The 12,423-nt window shown below is 37.4% G+C and overlaps 1 protein-coding gene across 3 annotated transcripts; it reads left to right on the top strand.

The window, feature by feature from the left end:
- Positions 1–5,024: 5,024 nt before the first annotated feature.
- LOC133292635 (patatin-like protein 6) lies at positions 5,025–10,117 on the top strand. Of its 3 annotated transcripts, none has more exons than XM_061491070.1 (4): positions 5,025–5,238; positions 5,372–6,694; positions 7,378–7,626; positions 9,719–10,117. In XM_061491070.1, exons 2-4 carry the CDS (start codon positions 5,555–5,557, stop codon positions 9,809–9,811), a joined length of 1,482 nt encoding a protein of 493 aa, XP_061347054.1. In that variant the 5' UTR covers positions 5,025–5,238; positions 5,372–5,554; the 3' UTR covers positions 9,812–10,117. The 3 variants fall into 3 exon arrangements, with proteins under 3 accessions (XP_061347054.1, XP_061347055.1, XP_061347056.1); XM_061491071.1 differs by having other exon boundaries at positions 7,378–7,687; positions 9,701–10,117; XM_061491072.1 differs by lacking the exon at positions 9,719–10,117 and having other exon boundaries at positions 7,364–7,562.
- The last annotated feature ends 2,306 nt before the right edge of the window (positions 10,118–12,423 follow it).

The raw sequence follows: 12,423 nt of genomic DNA, 5'->3' as shown, positions 1-12,423 counted from the left end.
TAAAATTAAATGGAGTAAAGTCACAAATTTGAACTATGTGAAAAACTGAGGGTTTTTGATCCTTATAACCCTTTATTAATAATTAATTATCAAATTGACCTTCATTATAAACTATTTCAAAAATTTAACCTCCCCAAAAAATATAACACAAATCTGCTCTTGTTTGACCGTTAACCATCATGCCTACCCGGGTATCACCCTCCCTACCCGAGTATTTTTTAAAAAAATTTGCCTACCCAGGTAGGGAGGAGTGTACCCGGGTAAATATCGCTCAGAAACCCCAATATCAATGGGTTTCAGCCAATGTTGCGGGGTATAGGTTTTCCCCCCCAAATCTCTCTCCCTTGACATCTCTATTCCGGAACATCACACATATATTTCATCTCATTATCTCAGAAAGCTTAATCTTGGTAGGACATTGGGATTACACCTCCACACTCCCATTTTGTGCTCAAAAATCTGAACCAACCTCCAAACCCAAAACCTAAATCTAATTTTCGTGTGAAAGATGAGTTCAAGTCCAAACATGGTTCCTATAGTTATTTACTACAATGGGAGGCATTTTGAAGGTGCGAACGGTGTCCGATTTGAAGGAAAAACAAAAACGATGAAAATCAAACTGGGCACTACATGCAATGAACTGAAGGAGAGAATTCTCCAAAAAATGGGGTTAGAAGGCATACAATCCATCCACCACATGATAGCCAGGTTAGAGACTGTAGTGGATATGGATACAATATACTACATTGGTAACGACATCAATGATGATGAAGATGTGGAGTTCGTAACAGATGCGTTTGTTGGATGGAAAGTATTAAAATATATTGAGATATATGTTGAAGTTGATGCTGGTCAGACTTCATCTTTACCGGTGCATACAACCACTGCACACTGTACTGGTCAAGAAGATACAGTTGTACGATCTTCTGCACCTCCTCAGGTAGCATTGGATGAGGATGAAGATGAGGAGTATGTGGACAGCGAAGATGAGGGAGAACCTGAAAGTGCTATTCCACAAGGTGATTCGTCAGACACTGACATGGACGGAAATTTTGACGCTGACACGAGCGCTGTAAGTCTGGGTACCCTAGCCTTGTCACCACTTCATGTTGACCCAGTCAGTAGTGGTAAGTTATTAAATTTGGACATTTGCTTTAGACAATTATTATTTGTGGTGGTATTCATTCAGACAATAATGATGAATCTTTAGATGCAGGGACTGCGGTTGAGCCTTTTTGGAATGAAAGCCAACATTATTCATTCATTAATTGGGCGCACCCTAATGACGAGTTGGAGATCCTATATGGGGATGATGACTTGCACGGAGGTTGGAAGTTAGGAGATCCGTTATTTGTGCAACAAGAATTTGGCTCCAAACCTGAAATGCAGCCGTGAAGATACATTGTATGAAGGGGCGCAAGACAGCCATAGTCGAAAAAAGCGACGAGTCAAGATTTGTTATGAAGTGTAAAAACCATGCTGACGGTTGTCCCTGGTATATGAGGGCAATCAAACCGAAGAAGGGAGCTAATTGGGTGGTCCGTAAATGGGGTCAAGATCACACATGCCCGAATCAGGGCCTATCACAGGATCATAGGCAGTTGGATTCAGATGTCATTTGTGCGGCTATAATGAGTATGTATTCTACCGTGTACTTAATGAAGCTTCTTATTGAGAATATGGTAAAGTTGTGTTTTTTTTCTTACAGATATGTTAAAGGAAGATCCATCTACAAAACCAGTTCTGATACAAGAGAGGATACAGGGAATATATGGATACAACATAACGTACAGGAAGGCTTGGAGCATAATCACCAAATATATGATGGTTGTCTCCATCATATAGTGCTGCTCTTGTGACACCATCAAAATCGAACTCTAGTAGCTCTTTCTAGATAGGAGCAGTAATGATGATATCAATCCCGCAGACACGGGAAGTCAGCTCGCCATGCGTATAGCCAAGGTTCTGGTAGAAGGCTCTCACCATAACCTCCGAGTATGGGCACCCCCATCTCCGCAAGCACAAGTAAATGTGTCTCCTCAAGAAGCGGCACAATGTCAAAACGCTCCAAGTTGAAGAAGGCCGAATCCAGTGATTTCGACTCGCAAATCTTCCGACTCATGAAAGACTTCACAAACCTCTCGTGTGCAACTATGTCATCCTCAAACAAATATCCGAACGGCAAGTCCGGAGCCTGATGCATAGCAACCTGAGGCTGAGAGGATGACGACCCATCGTGTCGACGCTTGGTTCTCCTCTCGGTATCCCCCACCGGCAGCTTTGAAACGCTTCTAAAAGTCATTGCGTCACACTATTAAACTGAAAAAAAAGCCAAAATCAGAAATCAGAAATATACATGTTAGGGTTAGGGTTAGGGTAAGGGTAGCAGTTAGTAATTTCAAGAATTAATCGGTCATAATCAAATGACATAACCATGCAAACTACAAAAACACAATAATTTCAAATGAGGGAGAGACAAACATATCAAAATCAGAACACAATTGATAAAAAGGAAAAAAGTGAACCTTGGAGGGATTTCAATTGGTAGAAGGCAGAGATTCACACGTGCGCCAACTGATGATCACAAAAACGAAGAATTTGAGCAAGATTTCGTGTGAGAATCGCAACCAACACACCTCCAGCAGCTCTACCCGGTACCCCTTTGTGGGTTTTCCAAATGAGGGTTGCTAGGTTATATAAAAACCCTACCCGCGATATTTACCTGGGTACACCCCTCCTTACCCGGGTAAATAATTCAAGCATTTTCCCAGATTCAAGAAATATACCCGGGTATCCCCTCCCTACCCGGGTAGACAAAAAATTTCTAAAAATACCCGAGTAGGCTTGGTGGTCAACGGTCAAACAAGGGCAGATTGATGTTATATTTTTTGGGAAGGTTAAATTTTCGAAATAATTTATAATGAAGATCAATTTAATTATTAATTATTAATAAATAGTTATAAGGGTCAAAAGACGAAAAATTAAAGTTTGCACATAATTCAATCCCTGTTTGTAGGTATAGTTTAATATTTTTTCTACATATTAATAAACTGGCATTACTGAATTTAAATAAGTAAAAACTATTTTCACGGATAATAAAAAAAATGAAAAAAGTATTTATCATTTAAAAAAAATATTATTTTATGTTATTTTAAATAAAACAACATCATTTTGGTATATAATTAATAATTTTTTACATTTTCACTCGATAAAATTTTACTAGCGAAGTCTACTTGTTCTTAAGAATCTATTTTTATAAATGATTCAATGGCATTGCTGTAGAATTTTGTTTTTTAGTTTATGTTCCATGTCCGTGTATTGGATGTGGCCCAACTACAAGAGGCTCGGTAATAACCCTAGTCCCTAAACTTATAAAATCAGGGTTTTTCATCCTTTTATACATGTAACTTTTTCTAATCCTCTGCTTTATTTATATAAAGATGCGATTGTCAGAGTGATTATAAATGTTTCATCCCTTTTCTCTAGGAGCACATGAAGAAATCTCCGCCATCAATTCTTACCCACCACCATATTAATTTCTAAAAAACTATATAGCATATTTCGACATTAGAATTTTATTTTAAAAAAATTGTAATGATAAAAGAACATTATTATGTCTTAGAAATAGAAATGCCTAATTCAAAGATTAATAAATTAATCTTAAATTTAAATGTTTTATCAAATATATACGAATTAGATATTTTTAAGTTTAGTAGATCAATGGATACTAAAAATAACGGCGTTAGTCTGTACACAATATTAACATAATAATAGGGAGAATAGATGTCTATATCTATAACTTTATTTCTTATTTATAAAATTTACGTGTAAATATTAAAATTCTGGATTTTTAATATTTTTCTGAAAACTCACTTCCAAATTCATTATTATTATATTAGAATTAATATTATATTAATTTTCTCTTTCTACTATCTATTATCAGGTTTATATAATGTTACCCTAGTCCATAACAAGCATAAAAGCTAAAAAAGAAAAACATTTATATTTTCCAAGATCGTTTTTTTGCACCTGATGACCAGAAATTGTCCCCTGTCCTGCTGTCTTTTCTTCATTGTCCTTCGTCCGAACCACGTCTGTACAAAACAAAACATTGTGGTCCCCACTGCCCTTGGCAAATTGGCAATGGTAACTGGTAATTCCCTGTAGCGCCGACCCCTTATCCGATACGAAGGGTAAATTTGTCAATCCACCACCACCACCCCACAACACTGCGCAACTATTAAAAAACAACAACCATTTAGTATCAGCAACACTGATACATTATGATTTCTTTATTAATTAAGACGCGTAATTAGTTAATTATTAAAGAGTAAAATGTTATTTATCTATTAATTTGGAATATACAACTTATAAATTGCAAAATTGCGACGTTGATCACGGAGGAATAGCATTGGTGCAATCTCAACCTTGTATCAATTTCAAGACCATCAAGATTGACGGTGTACAAATGTCGGTGACGTCCAATTGCTAAAACACAATTTCTGTTGTGGGACCCCCTCTTTGTAGTTGAGGTCCTGAGGAGGAGGCCCACGGCTACACATATTAGGCGCCCTCTTTTTTTATTTTTTTATTAATATTTTTTCTTATATTTGTTTTTTTTTTTTTTCCATTATGGATGGGCAATGAATAGAAAGAAAGTTTAGCCTGTTGAATAGTGAATAATATAGTTGTAATAAAAGAATAGATAAAGAATGAATGTATATATATATATATATATATATATGTGTGTGTGTGTGTGACTATTTAGAGATAGATAGAGATGGTGGTGCAGCTGTGGTGATTTGGCATTTTCTGGTTTTGTTCGGTGCTTGTTGGTTGGTTGGTTTGTTGGTTGGGTTTGATGTATACATAACGGAGCTAACTAAGCTAATTTAGGAATAAGAGGTGAAGGTGAAGGTGAAGGTGGTGGTCATAGCAAAACTAGGATTTTAGAGAGAGAGAGAGAGAAGGGGATTTTAGAAAACAAAAGAGCAACTTTTGACTGGGTTTTTCTGTGCTCTTTTTGTAGAAGAATGGAATGATTGGTCTGAGGCTGAGAGTTTGCTGAACTACTAGAGGTTGAAAGCGAGTGTTTTTTTATTTTATTTTTTCTCTTTTTTGTTGGGTGTTCGCTCAGAGAAATATTAAAAATTGCTTCTTGATGATTGGGGAAGAAACATAAGAACATTAATTGACGATGAGAGATTGCGGAATATTCAAAAAATTTGTTGGAATGAGGTATGTGTTTTGAAATGTTTTAATTCGCAGCATAGCATGCCTTTCAATATTCAATATTCATTATAAAAGAAAAAAAAACACATTTTCCTGAGATAAAATTCATTTTTCCATTTTCATTTTCTCTCTTTTATAGGCGTCAGTTCCGAGGTTAATTTTCTCAACAACACCCAGAGGTTAAAACCCATGCAACAGGCAGGCGCACAAGTTTGTTAGAGGGAAAAACAAATCTCGTTGATTCTGTTTGAAAGGAGGGAAAAAACAGAAAAAAGGAGGAGAGTTTGTTAGAGGAAAATTTTCTCGGAAAAAAAAATAAAAAATGGATAGTAGTAATCAAGGAGAGATGCAAGAACCGAGCATTGAGACCGATAAGCTCAGCTACGAAATCTTCTCCATTCTCGAAAGCAAGTTCCTCTTCGGTTATGACGATGAAAAGCTCTGGTTCCCCAAGCAAATACCTACCACGCCCATTGATCCCAAACCCGAAGCTCAACAACCGCCAACCGTCGCCGCTGTTGACGGTGTCTCCGCCGTTAAGAACCAGCGTGGCAAGATATGCATACTCGCCATCGACGGCGCCGGGATGCGAGGGATTCTCGCCGGAAAAGCCCTCGCCTACCTGGAGAACGCGCTGAAGAAAAAATCCGGCGACCAGAACGCCAGAATCGCAGATTACTTCGACGTCGCAGCCGGCGCCGGCGTCGGAGGCATATTCACGGCGATGCTCTTCGCCACCAAGGACCACAGCCGGCCGATTTTCTCAGGCGAAGACACGTGGCGGTTCCTGGCCGAGCAAGGAAAGAAGTTCTACCGCCAGGGTTCCGGCACGGGCGGCGGCGGTTCAGGATTCTTGAAAAAGTTATTCAGCGGAGGAGGGTCCGGTTCGGTTGGGTCTGCCACAGCCGGTTTGGAGAAAGCCGTGAAGGAAGCGTTTACGGCAGAGAACGGACGGTGTTTAACACTGAAAGACACGCTTAAACCGGTTCTGATACCGTGCTACGACTTATCGAGTACGGCGCCGTTTTTGTTCTCACGTGCGGACGCGTTGGAAACAGACAGCTTCGATTTCCGTCTGTGGGAGGTTTGCCGCGCGACTTCGGCCGAACCGGGTTTGTTGGAGCCGGTTCAAATGCGGTCCGTTGACGGCCAAACGAAGTGCGTGGCGATTGACGGTGGTTTGGCGATGAGCAACCCGACGGGTGCGGCGATAACGCACGTGCTTCACAACAAACAGGAGTTCCCGTTCGTGCGTGGCGTGGAGGACCTGTTGGTTCTTTCCCTTGGAACGGGTCAGCTCTTAGAGGTAAGCTATGACTTTGAACGGGTCAGACGCTGGACGGCCAAGGATTGGGCCCGGCCCATGGCCCGCATTTCCGGTGACGGCTCAGCTGACCTCGTTGACCAGGCCGTCGCCATGGCCTTCGGACATTGCCGTAGCACCAATTATGTTCGCATTCAGGTATGTTATGTATGTAAGATCTTTATTTAATTATTCATTAATTTTTACAAATGATGTTTGCTCATTTAGGTGAGGTTGATGTTGATGTCAGAAACGTTGAAGGTGTAATTAATAATAGAGGGATCTGTTTTGCCTTGTCTGTATGTAGCAAGTTGTATGAGTATGGGTTTGGATAGCTGGATTTGGAACTTGTTAGTACTGTATGAGGAGGAGGTGTAGGACTAGGGGATAAGGATATCTCTTCATGTTAATTAATGTTGTGCATTTCTCCACTAGGAATGTGTATCAATATTTTGGAATGCCATGTGTGCAATCTCAGCTAGTGAAATGGAATGGATACATTTATTTTCCCTGTTTTGGATCAAAGGGTGGTATTTGTTAAGGGATGCCCAATTTTGGTATCTCCCTTAACTAGAGCCGCGTATTATTAACAAACCATTTTAGGTAAAAACTAATAAAACCCATTCTAAATTTGTTCGGTTTTTTATCACAACAAGTTATTGCTGCTTTTAATTGTGATTAATGATGCGTGCATCTGTCCTTCAGTTTCTTTTATGGTTTGAACTGTCATCTGTGTATCTCAAACAGAACATTACTTGTGCTATCCTTGAATTCTAGAGCTTCAAGAATATGTACTAGTAATTTCGAATTGATGTGTTTTCTAAGCAGTCGTTATATGACAGGCCAATGGGTCAAGTATGGGGCGATGTGGACCTAATGTGGATACAGATTCAAGTCCCAGCAATGTAAAGATGCTGATTGGAATAGCAGAGGAGATGTTGAAGCAGGAGAATGTAGAATCAGTGCTCTTTGGAGGAAAGAGGATTGGGGAGCAGAGTAACTTGGAGAAACTTGACTGGTTCGCTGGAGAACTTGTTCAGGAGCATCAGAGGAGGAGCTGCAGAATAGCTCCCACTGTTGCTTTCAAGCAAGCTACCCCAAAAGCGACCTAGGTCATGGCCAATAGTTCCAAGAATCAACCTAAAGAAAAAGGTAAGCAGTCCTTGTTTTGTTTTGTGTTGTGTTACCTCAATAATTTATAGACATCCTTTCAAAGAGACCGTTTTAGTGGACCCGCTGAATAAATTACGAGGGGGAAGGCATCTTAATCAAAATAATGATAGATAAAATGATGGAAATACTATTCAGATGTTTTTCTTTTATTAAATAAATCAAACATGGCCCAACATTGCTCAACTAATCCCGTTTTCTAATTTGACAAGTTTTGACATTTGAACATTTGATTTTCAAATGGCTCCATTCATTCAAATCACAAGCATCGACGTCAATGTATGACAACATAATGGGTGGGGGTCAGGTAAGGCCCCAACTTGTGATGGACTGAAGTGGTGAACATAGTCTTTGGTAAATTTAATGGGTGGGGGTAAGACCCCAACTTGTGGATGTCTCTTAAAAGTGAAATTTCATACAAGAAAAAGTTCATCATAACTCTACTACAATTGAATTTTATTGTCTAGCAAAAAATTGTTATTAGGAACAGGTGCTGACTTTGTCAGCTTCTGTGGATGCATGGACGTGGACTTGTCTAAGTTGTCTCCTTATTTCTTCAATATAGATTATCATATCTTTTAACAAGCAATTGTTGTTATATGTCGTATAGAAAGAAAGATGAAAGAACATAGGTGATATCGGCCCACCGACACTCACTGTTGGGTAGGGGAAGGGTATTCTGTTCAAAATAATTCAAAAGGTAAAAGGCAGGGTGGCAACTTGGAAGAGGTTAAAGAGGGTATTTTGATAAAAAAGAATGAGATCATGGCGGGGCACCCCTAAAAGGCTTTCCGTAGTCCTGAAAAGTTGCTTCTCGTGTAGTAATGTTATGGGGCAACAATTGTTTTCATTGGAAACCAAAAATTATGGTGTGGTTGACTATTAACTTTGTTCTTCAGGGAAAAACGAATTAAATCTTAACTGCTTATTCAGAGGGCTTTGGGGTAATTTGATTGAAGTTCTGATATTCAGTAGTTGTAGGTCCTACCACTAGTTAATTATATTCTTTTTCTGGGGTATGTCTTGTTTTGGTTACTCCTTAGAGTATATTTGGTTGCATCTCTCTTCTCTCTCTCTTTTTTGGATACAATCTCTCTTCTCTCTTACGCAACCAAAGATGGCAATTCTTTTGGGCCATGTATAGAGAACTAAGCCTAATCCAATTTTGTAAGTTGTAGATTATCATTCAGACCACATGCATATTCTGTGAGATTTCTCGGAAATAAATTTCCATACTTAAATTAACTAGCGGCTCTTTTCATAAGTCTGTTTATGGTGTATCATATGGGAAGTTAACTTTTATTACATAATTTTAGCTAAATAAAGAAAATTTGGGCATTCAGAAAGAAAGGGGTCTGCTATTGGGAACTCTAACTATTTAGCAAGGGAACAATGAAATGGGGACAACATCACATGACAAGAGCATATTCTTTTTAAATAGAAATAACATATAACAAGGGGCGTTCACAGTTGGTAGTGAACTGTGCCCCCAAGGATCGGGTCGTGTATTCGATCCTTGGCAGACGCTCTTTAAGGTCAGAGGTGATACCCTTGCACTCAAAGCCTCGATTGGAGATCAGTCTCGTCGCTTCTCCAGTGACAACTGTCCAATACATCCGCTGCACCAATGAGGAGCTAGCTTTAGTGGCCGTACTTCAAGGACAAGATGGCTGAAGGGGATTGAACAAGAATACCTCCACGATGATACTAAAAAAAAAGAAAAAGATATTAAGTCAGTCCTCACATGTCCCAAAAAATTAGAGAATGTTCAACACGATCTCAAATTCCAAAGATTTTCCCTTTTTTTCTTTCAAGCTCTTGATTGGTTATGTTTGCTAACAGCAATGCGGTTTTACGAAATTAACTCAAAGCATCTAATTTTTTTCATCTGTACTTATTCTTGAAGAGAATTTCATCTGTGAAAGGCGAAATCCTTGTTATATCTCATGGAAATTGCATGTAAAAGGTTTTGATGTGAAGTTCTTTATCTTGCAGGGAAAACTGATATAGGAGGCAAAAACAAGAAGCGGGAGTAAGGAAAAAGAAAAGAAAGCAGATAGTAGCAGTATAGCAGCTTTACTTTTCAAGATAGACAAAGAATGCTAGGGAGTTGAGTGAAAAGGACAAGTAGTGTAAAAAGAGTACAAAATCTTTGTGGGATGCTTTGCTCACCGCAGGACAGACATTGTGGTGTCCCCTCTACCTTTGTATTAGGGTAAGAAACCAAGAAAGCAAAGCAAAGTGTCTTGAGTTGAAGCTTTTTAGGGTCAAACATGAATCAAGTGTGAATTTTTTTTTTTTCAAAATTGAATATTCAGGGTGGAAAATTGGGTTACAATATTCCATTCTAGTTCTCTTCTTTATTTTTTAAGGATATTTTGTAAATGTCTTTTTTACATTAAAAAAGTTTCATTCCCGCTTCAAAGAAACTTTGTGGTTGGTTGGCTACCTTGTTATAAAATTTAAAAAAGTAGGCAAATTTGTCTCTGACCTCAGATTGATTGTATTGCTTTTATTTTGAATAGCACGTTGAAAAGATTTATGATGAGTGGCTATATTTCTTTTTTGAATGATCAACGACAGTATCTCCTATAAACAATTGGATGGGTCACCACCATGTTCCATCCTTAGGGAAACTACTTATTATTATATTTATATCTTTTTAGATCTATTATAAGCCTGGATTACTCCATTTGGATTTTCTCTTACATAATAAGAATCTGAATTTCAGGGTCAATATCAATTTTTTAATTTTATTGTTTCACTTGTAATCAGTTTTAATTGAACTTTGTAAGAATGAAGTACCTAACATTGTACACATTGATGTCGTTATCGAGTGGTAGTTAATCAGAAAAGTACCGGTTGTTCTTGGTGCTCTTTGCTTTATGCGCTTGTGGAAACGAGCGATTTGACTATTGGCAAATGAGTAAGTGTTGCTTCCCTGAAAGGCAAGATAGGAATGAAGATTTCAACGTGGTCCATGCGCATGAAAACGAAGGTCTCATGCGGTACGGTTCTATTACCTTCTGTATGAAGAAACATAACCCATCTTTTGAAATTTAACATTTTACGAAAATTAGGGAAAATAAGGAGGATTGTGATAATAAGCTCAAATTGGTACTTTGATTTTTACATACTTTAAGGCAATTAAACTTTTTTATTTCTTCGTATAACGCTCGGATTTAATATTATAATTTGAATTTCGGCCAGCTTCTTGTTGAATTTAATATCTCCATGGATTGTTTGATATCTTGACCACAGAAGAAGCTGCATCTTTTCAACCAAGATAGTCATTGCTCGCACTAAAAATATTCAAAAGTATCTATTCATTTGACGTACCAAATTCAAAATTCTCATGAAGGAAGATGAGACTAACTAAAAAAATAAACCAAGAAATTCATGCCATAACAATGGGTATATACATAAGAATATACCAAGAAATCATAAAGAGAGAAAAAAAAAAAAAAAACTGGTCCATAAAGGAAAGCAATAGTTGTATTGAAATTTATCAAAAGACACTGTAATATTACACCAGTAGATTGTGAAAGAAAAATGCAATTGATCAAGTTAGTTTGACGACAAATTTTCGATCTGCTTATAATTGGAAGAAACAAAAAAAAAACAAAACAAAATGGATCCTGAAAGCTGTGAGTCTTTGCGTTGAAAAAACAAAGGTATTATTTTAGTTCAAAATATTTATTAACTTTCGTTACAAAGAGTATATATAATTTTCACTCTTTTTGTTTTCAGTAAAGCATTGACAAAATTCAATAGTCATAACACAGAACTGAGTTTTTTTTTTGCAAATTATTCACTGTTAGAATCAAATCCTCGGGTTTTTTTACCACTGTGTTTTTAATTATATAAAAAAATTACTTTGCCCTCGTATCAAAATATTTCACCTATCTGTTTTTTTTTTACCATTGACTATGCAATATATTTGAGTACAGACTCATATACTCTAGTATAACAAAAAATATTTGAATATATGGGTCTGTACTTAGTACATATTCAAAAAACCCGGATGTTGAATATGTACTCGAGTATAGGACCTAGATACTTGGGTATTTACTGTTCCACGTAATATACTCAGTATATGGGGGTCTCTACTCGAGTATATTGAGACCAAATTTTGTACGATAATTTTTCAACGAGTAGCTCTCGAAAAGTTATGTGGAATAAAAAAAAAACACATGATTCGGGCACCCGAGTCAAAAAATATGGCCTTCCAAAGTTTTACTCTAAAATTTCCACAATTTTGTAATGCCAATAGGTTTTGTGATACCCACAAAGCTCCTCCTCAGGTTACTCGAGTCAAGTTCAATATCATGAGTATATGACTACAGAAACTTGTTTGATCCAAAAAATCTCGTGGAAAAAAATTTAACTATAAAACTTCGGAAGACCATATTTTTTGACTCGAGTACTCGAATCAGGTGCTTTTTTTTATTCCATATTTAATATTGTTTTATGATTAAATATTTTTCAACGAGATTTTTTGGATCAAACAAGTTTCTATAGTCATATACTCATAATATTGGACTTGACTCGGGTAACTTAAGAAGAGCTTAAAATTTTGGAAATTTAAGAGTAAAATTTCGTAAGGCCATAACTTTTAACTTGGAGGTCCGAATCTGGTACTTTTTTTATTCATTCCACATAACTTTTCGAGAGCTACGCGTTGGGAAATTCTCGTAGGAAATTTCATCGCAATATAC

This window comes from Gastrolobium bilobum, unplaced genomic scaffold (assembly GCF_033153095.1).
Source record: "Gastrolobium bilobum isolate Gb01-03AN ecotype WA unplaced genomic scaffold, APGP_CSIRO_Gbil_v1 utg2408, whole genome shotgun sequence".
NCBI lineage: Eukaryota > Viridiplantae > Streptophyta > Magnoliopsida > Fabales > Fabaceae > Gastrolobium > Gastrolobium bilobum.
Note: the sequence above shows the minus strand (reverse complement) of the source record. Positions and strands in the feature narration are given on the sequence as shown.

Excerpts from the sequence above, each read along its gene's own strand:
- LOC133292635 (XM_061491070.1), top strand. The coding sequence starts at position 5,555 with ATGGATAGTAGTAATCAAGGAGAGATGCAAGAACCGAGCATTGAGACC. Across the intron at positions 6,695-7,377 it reads CCAATTATGTTCGCATTCAG|GCCAATGGGTCAAGTATGGG; the intron begins GTATGTTATGTA and ends GTTATATGACAG. Across the intron at positions 7,627-9,718 it reads CCACTGTTGCTTTCAAGCAA|GCAAAAACAAGAAGCGGGAG; the intron begins GCTACCCCAAAA and ends CTGATATAGGAG.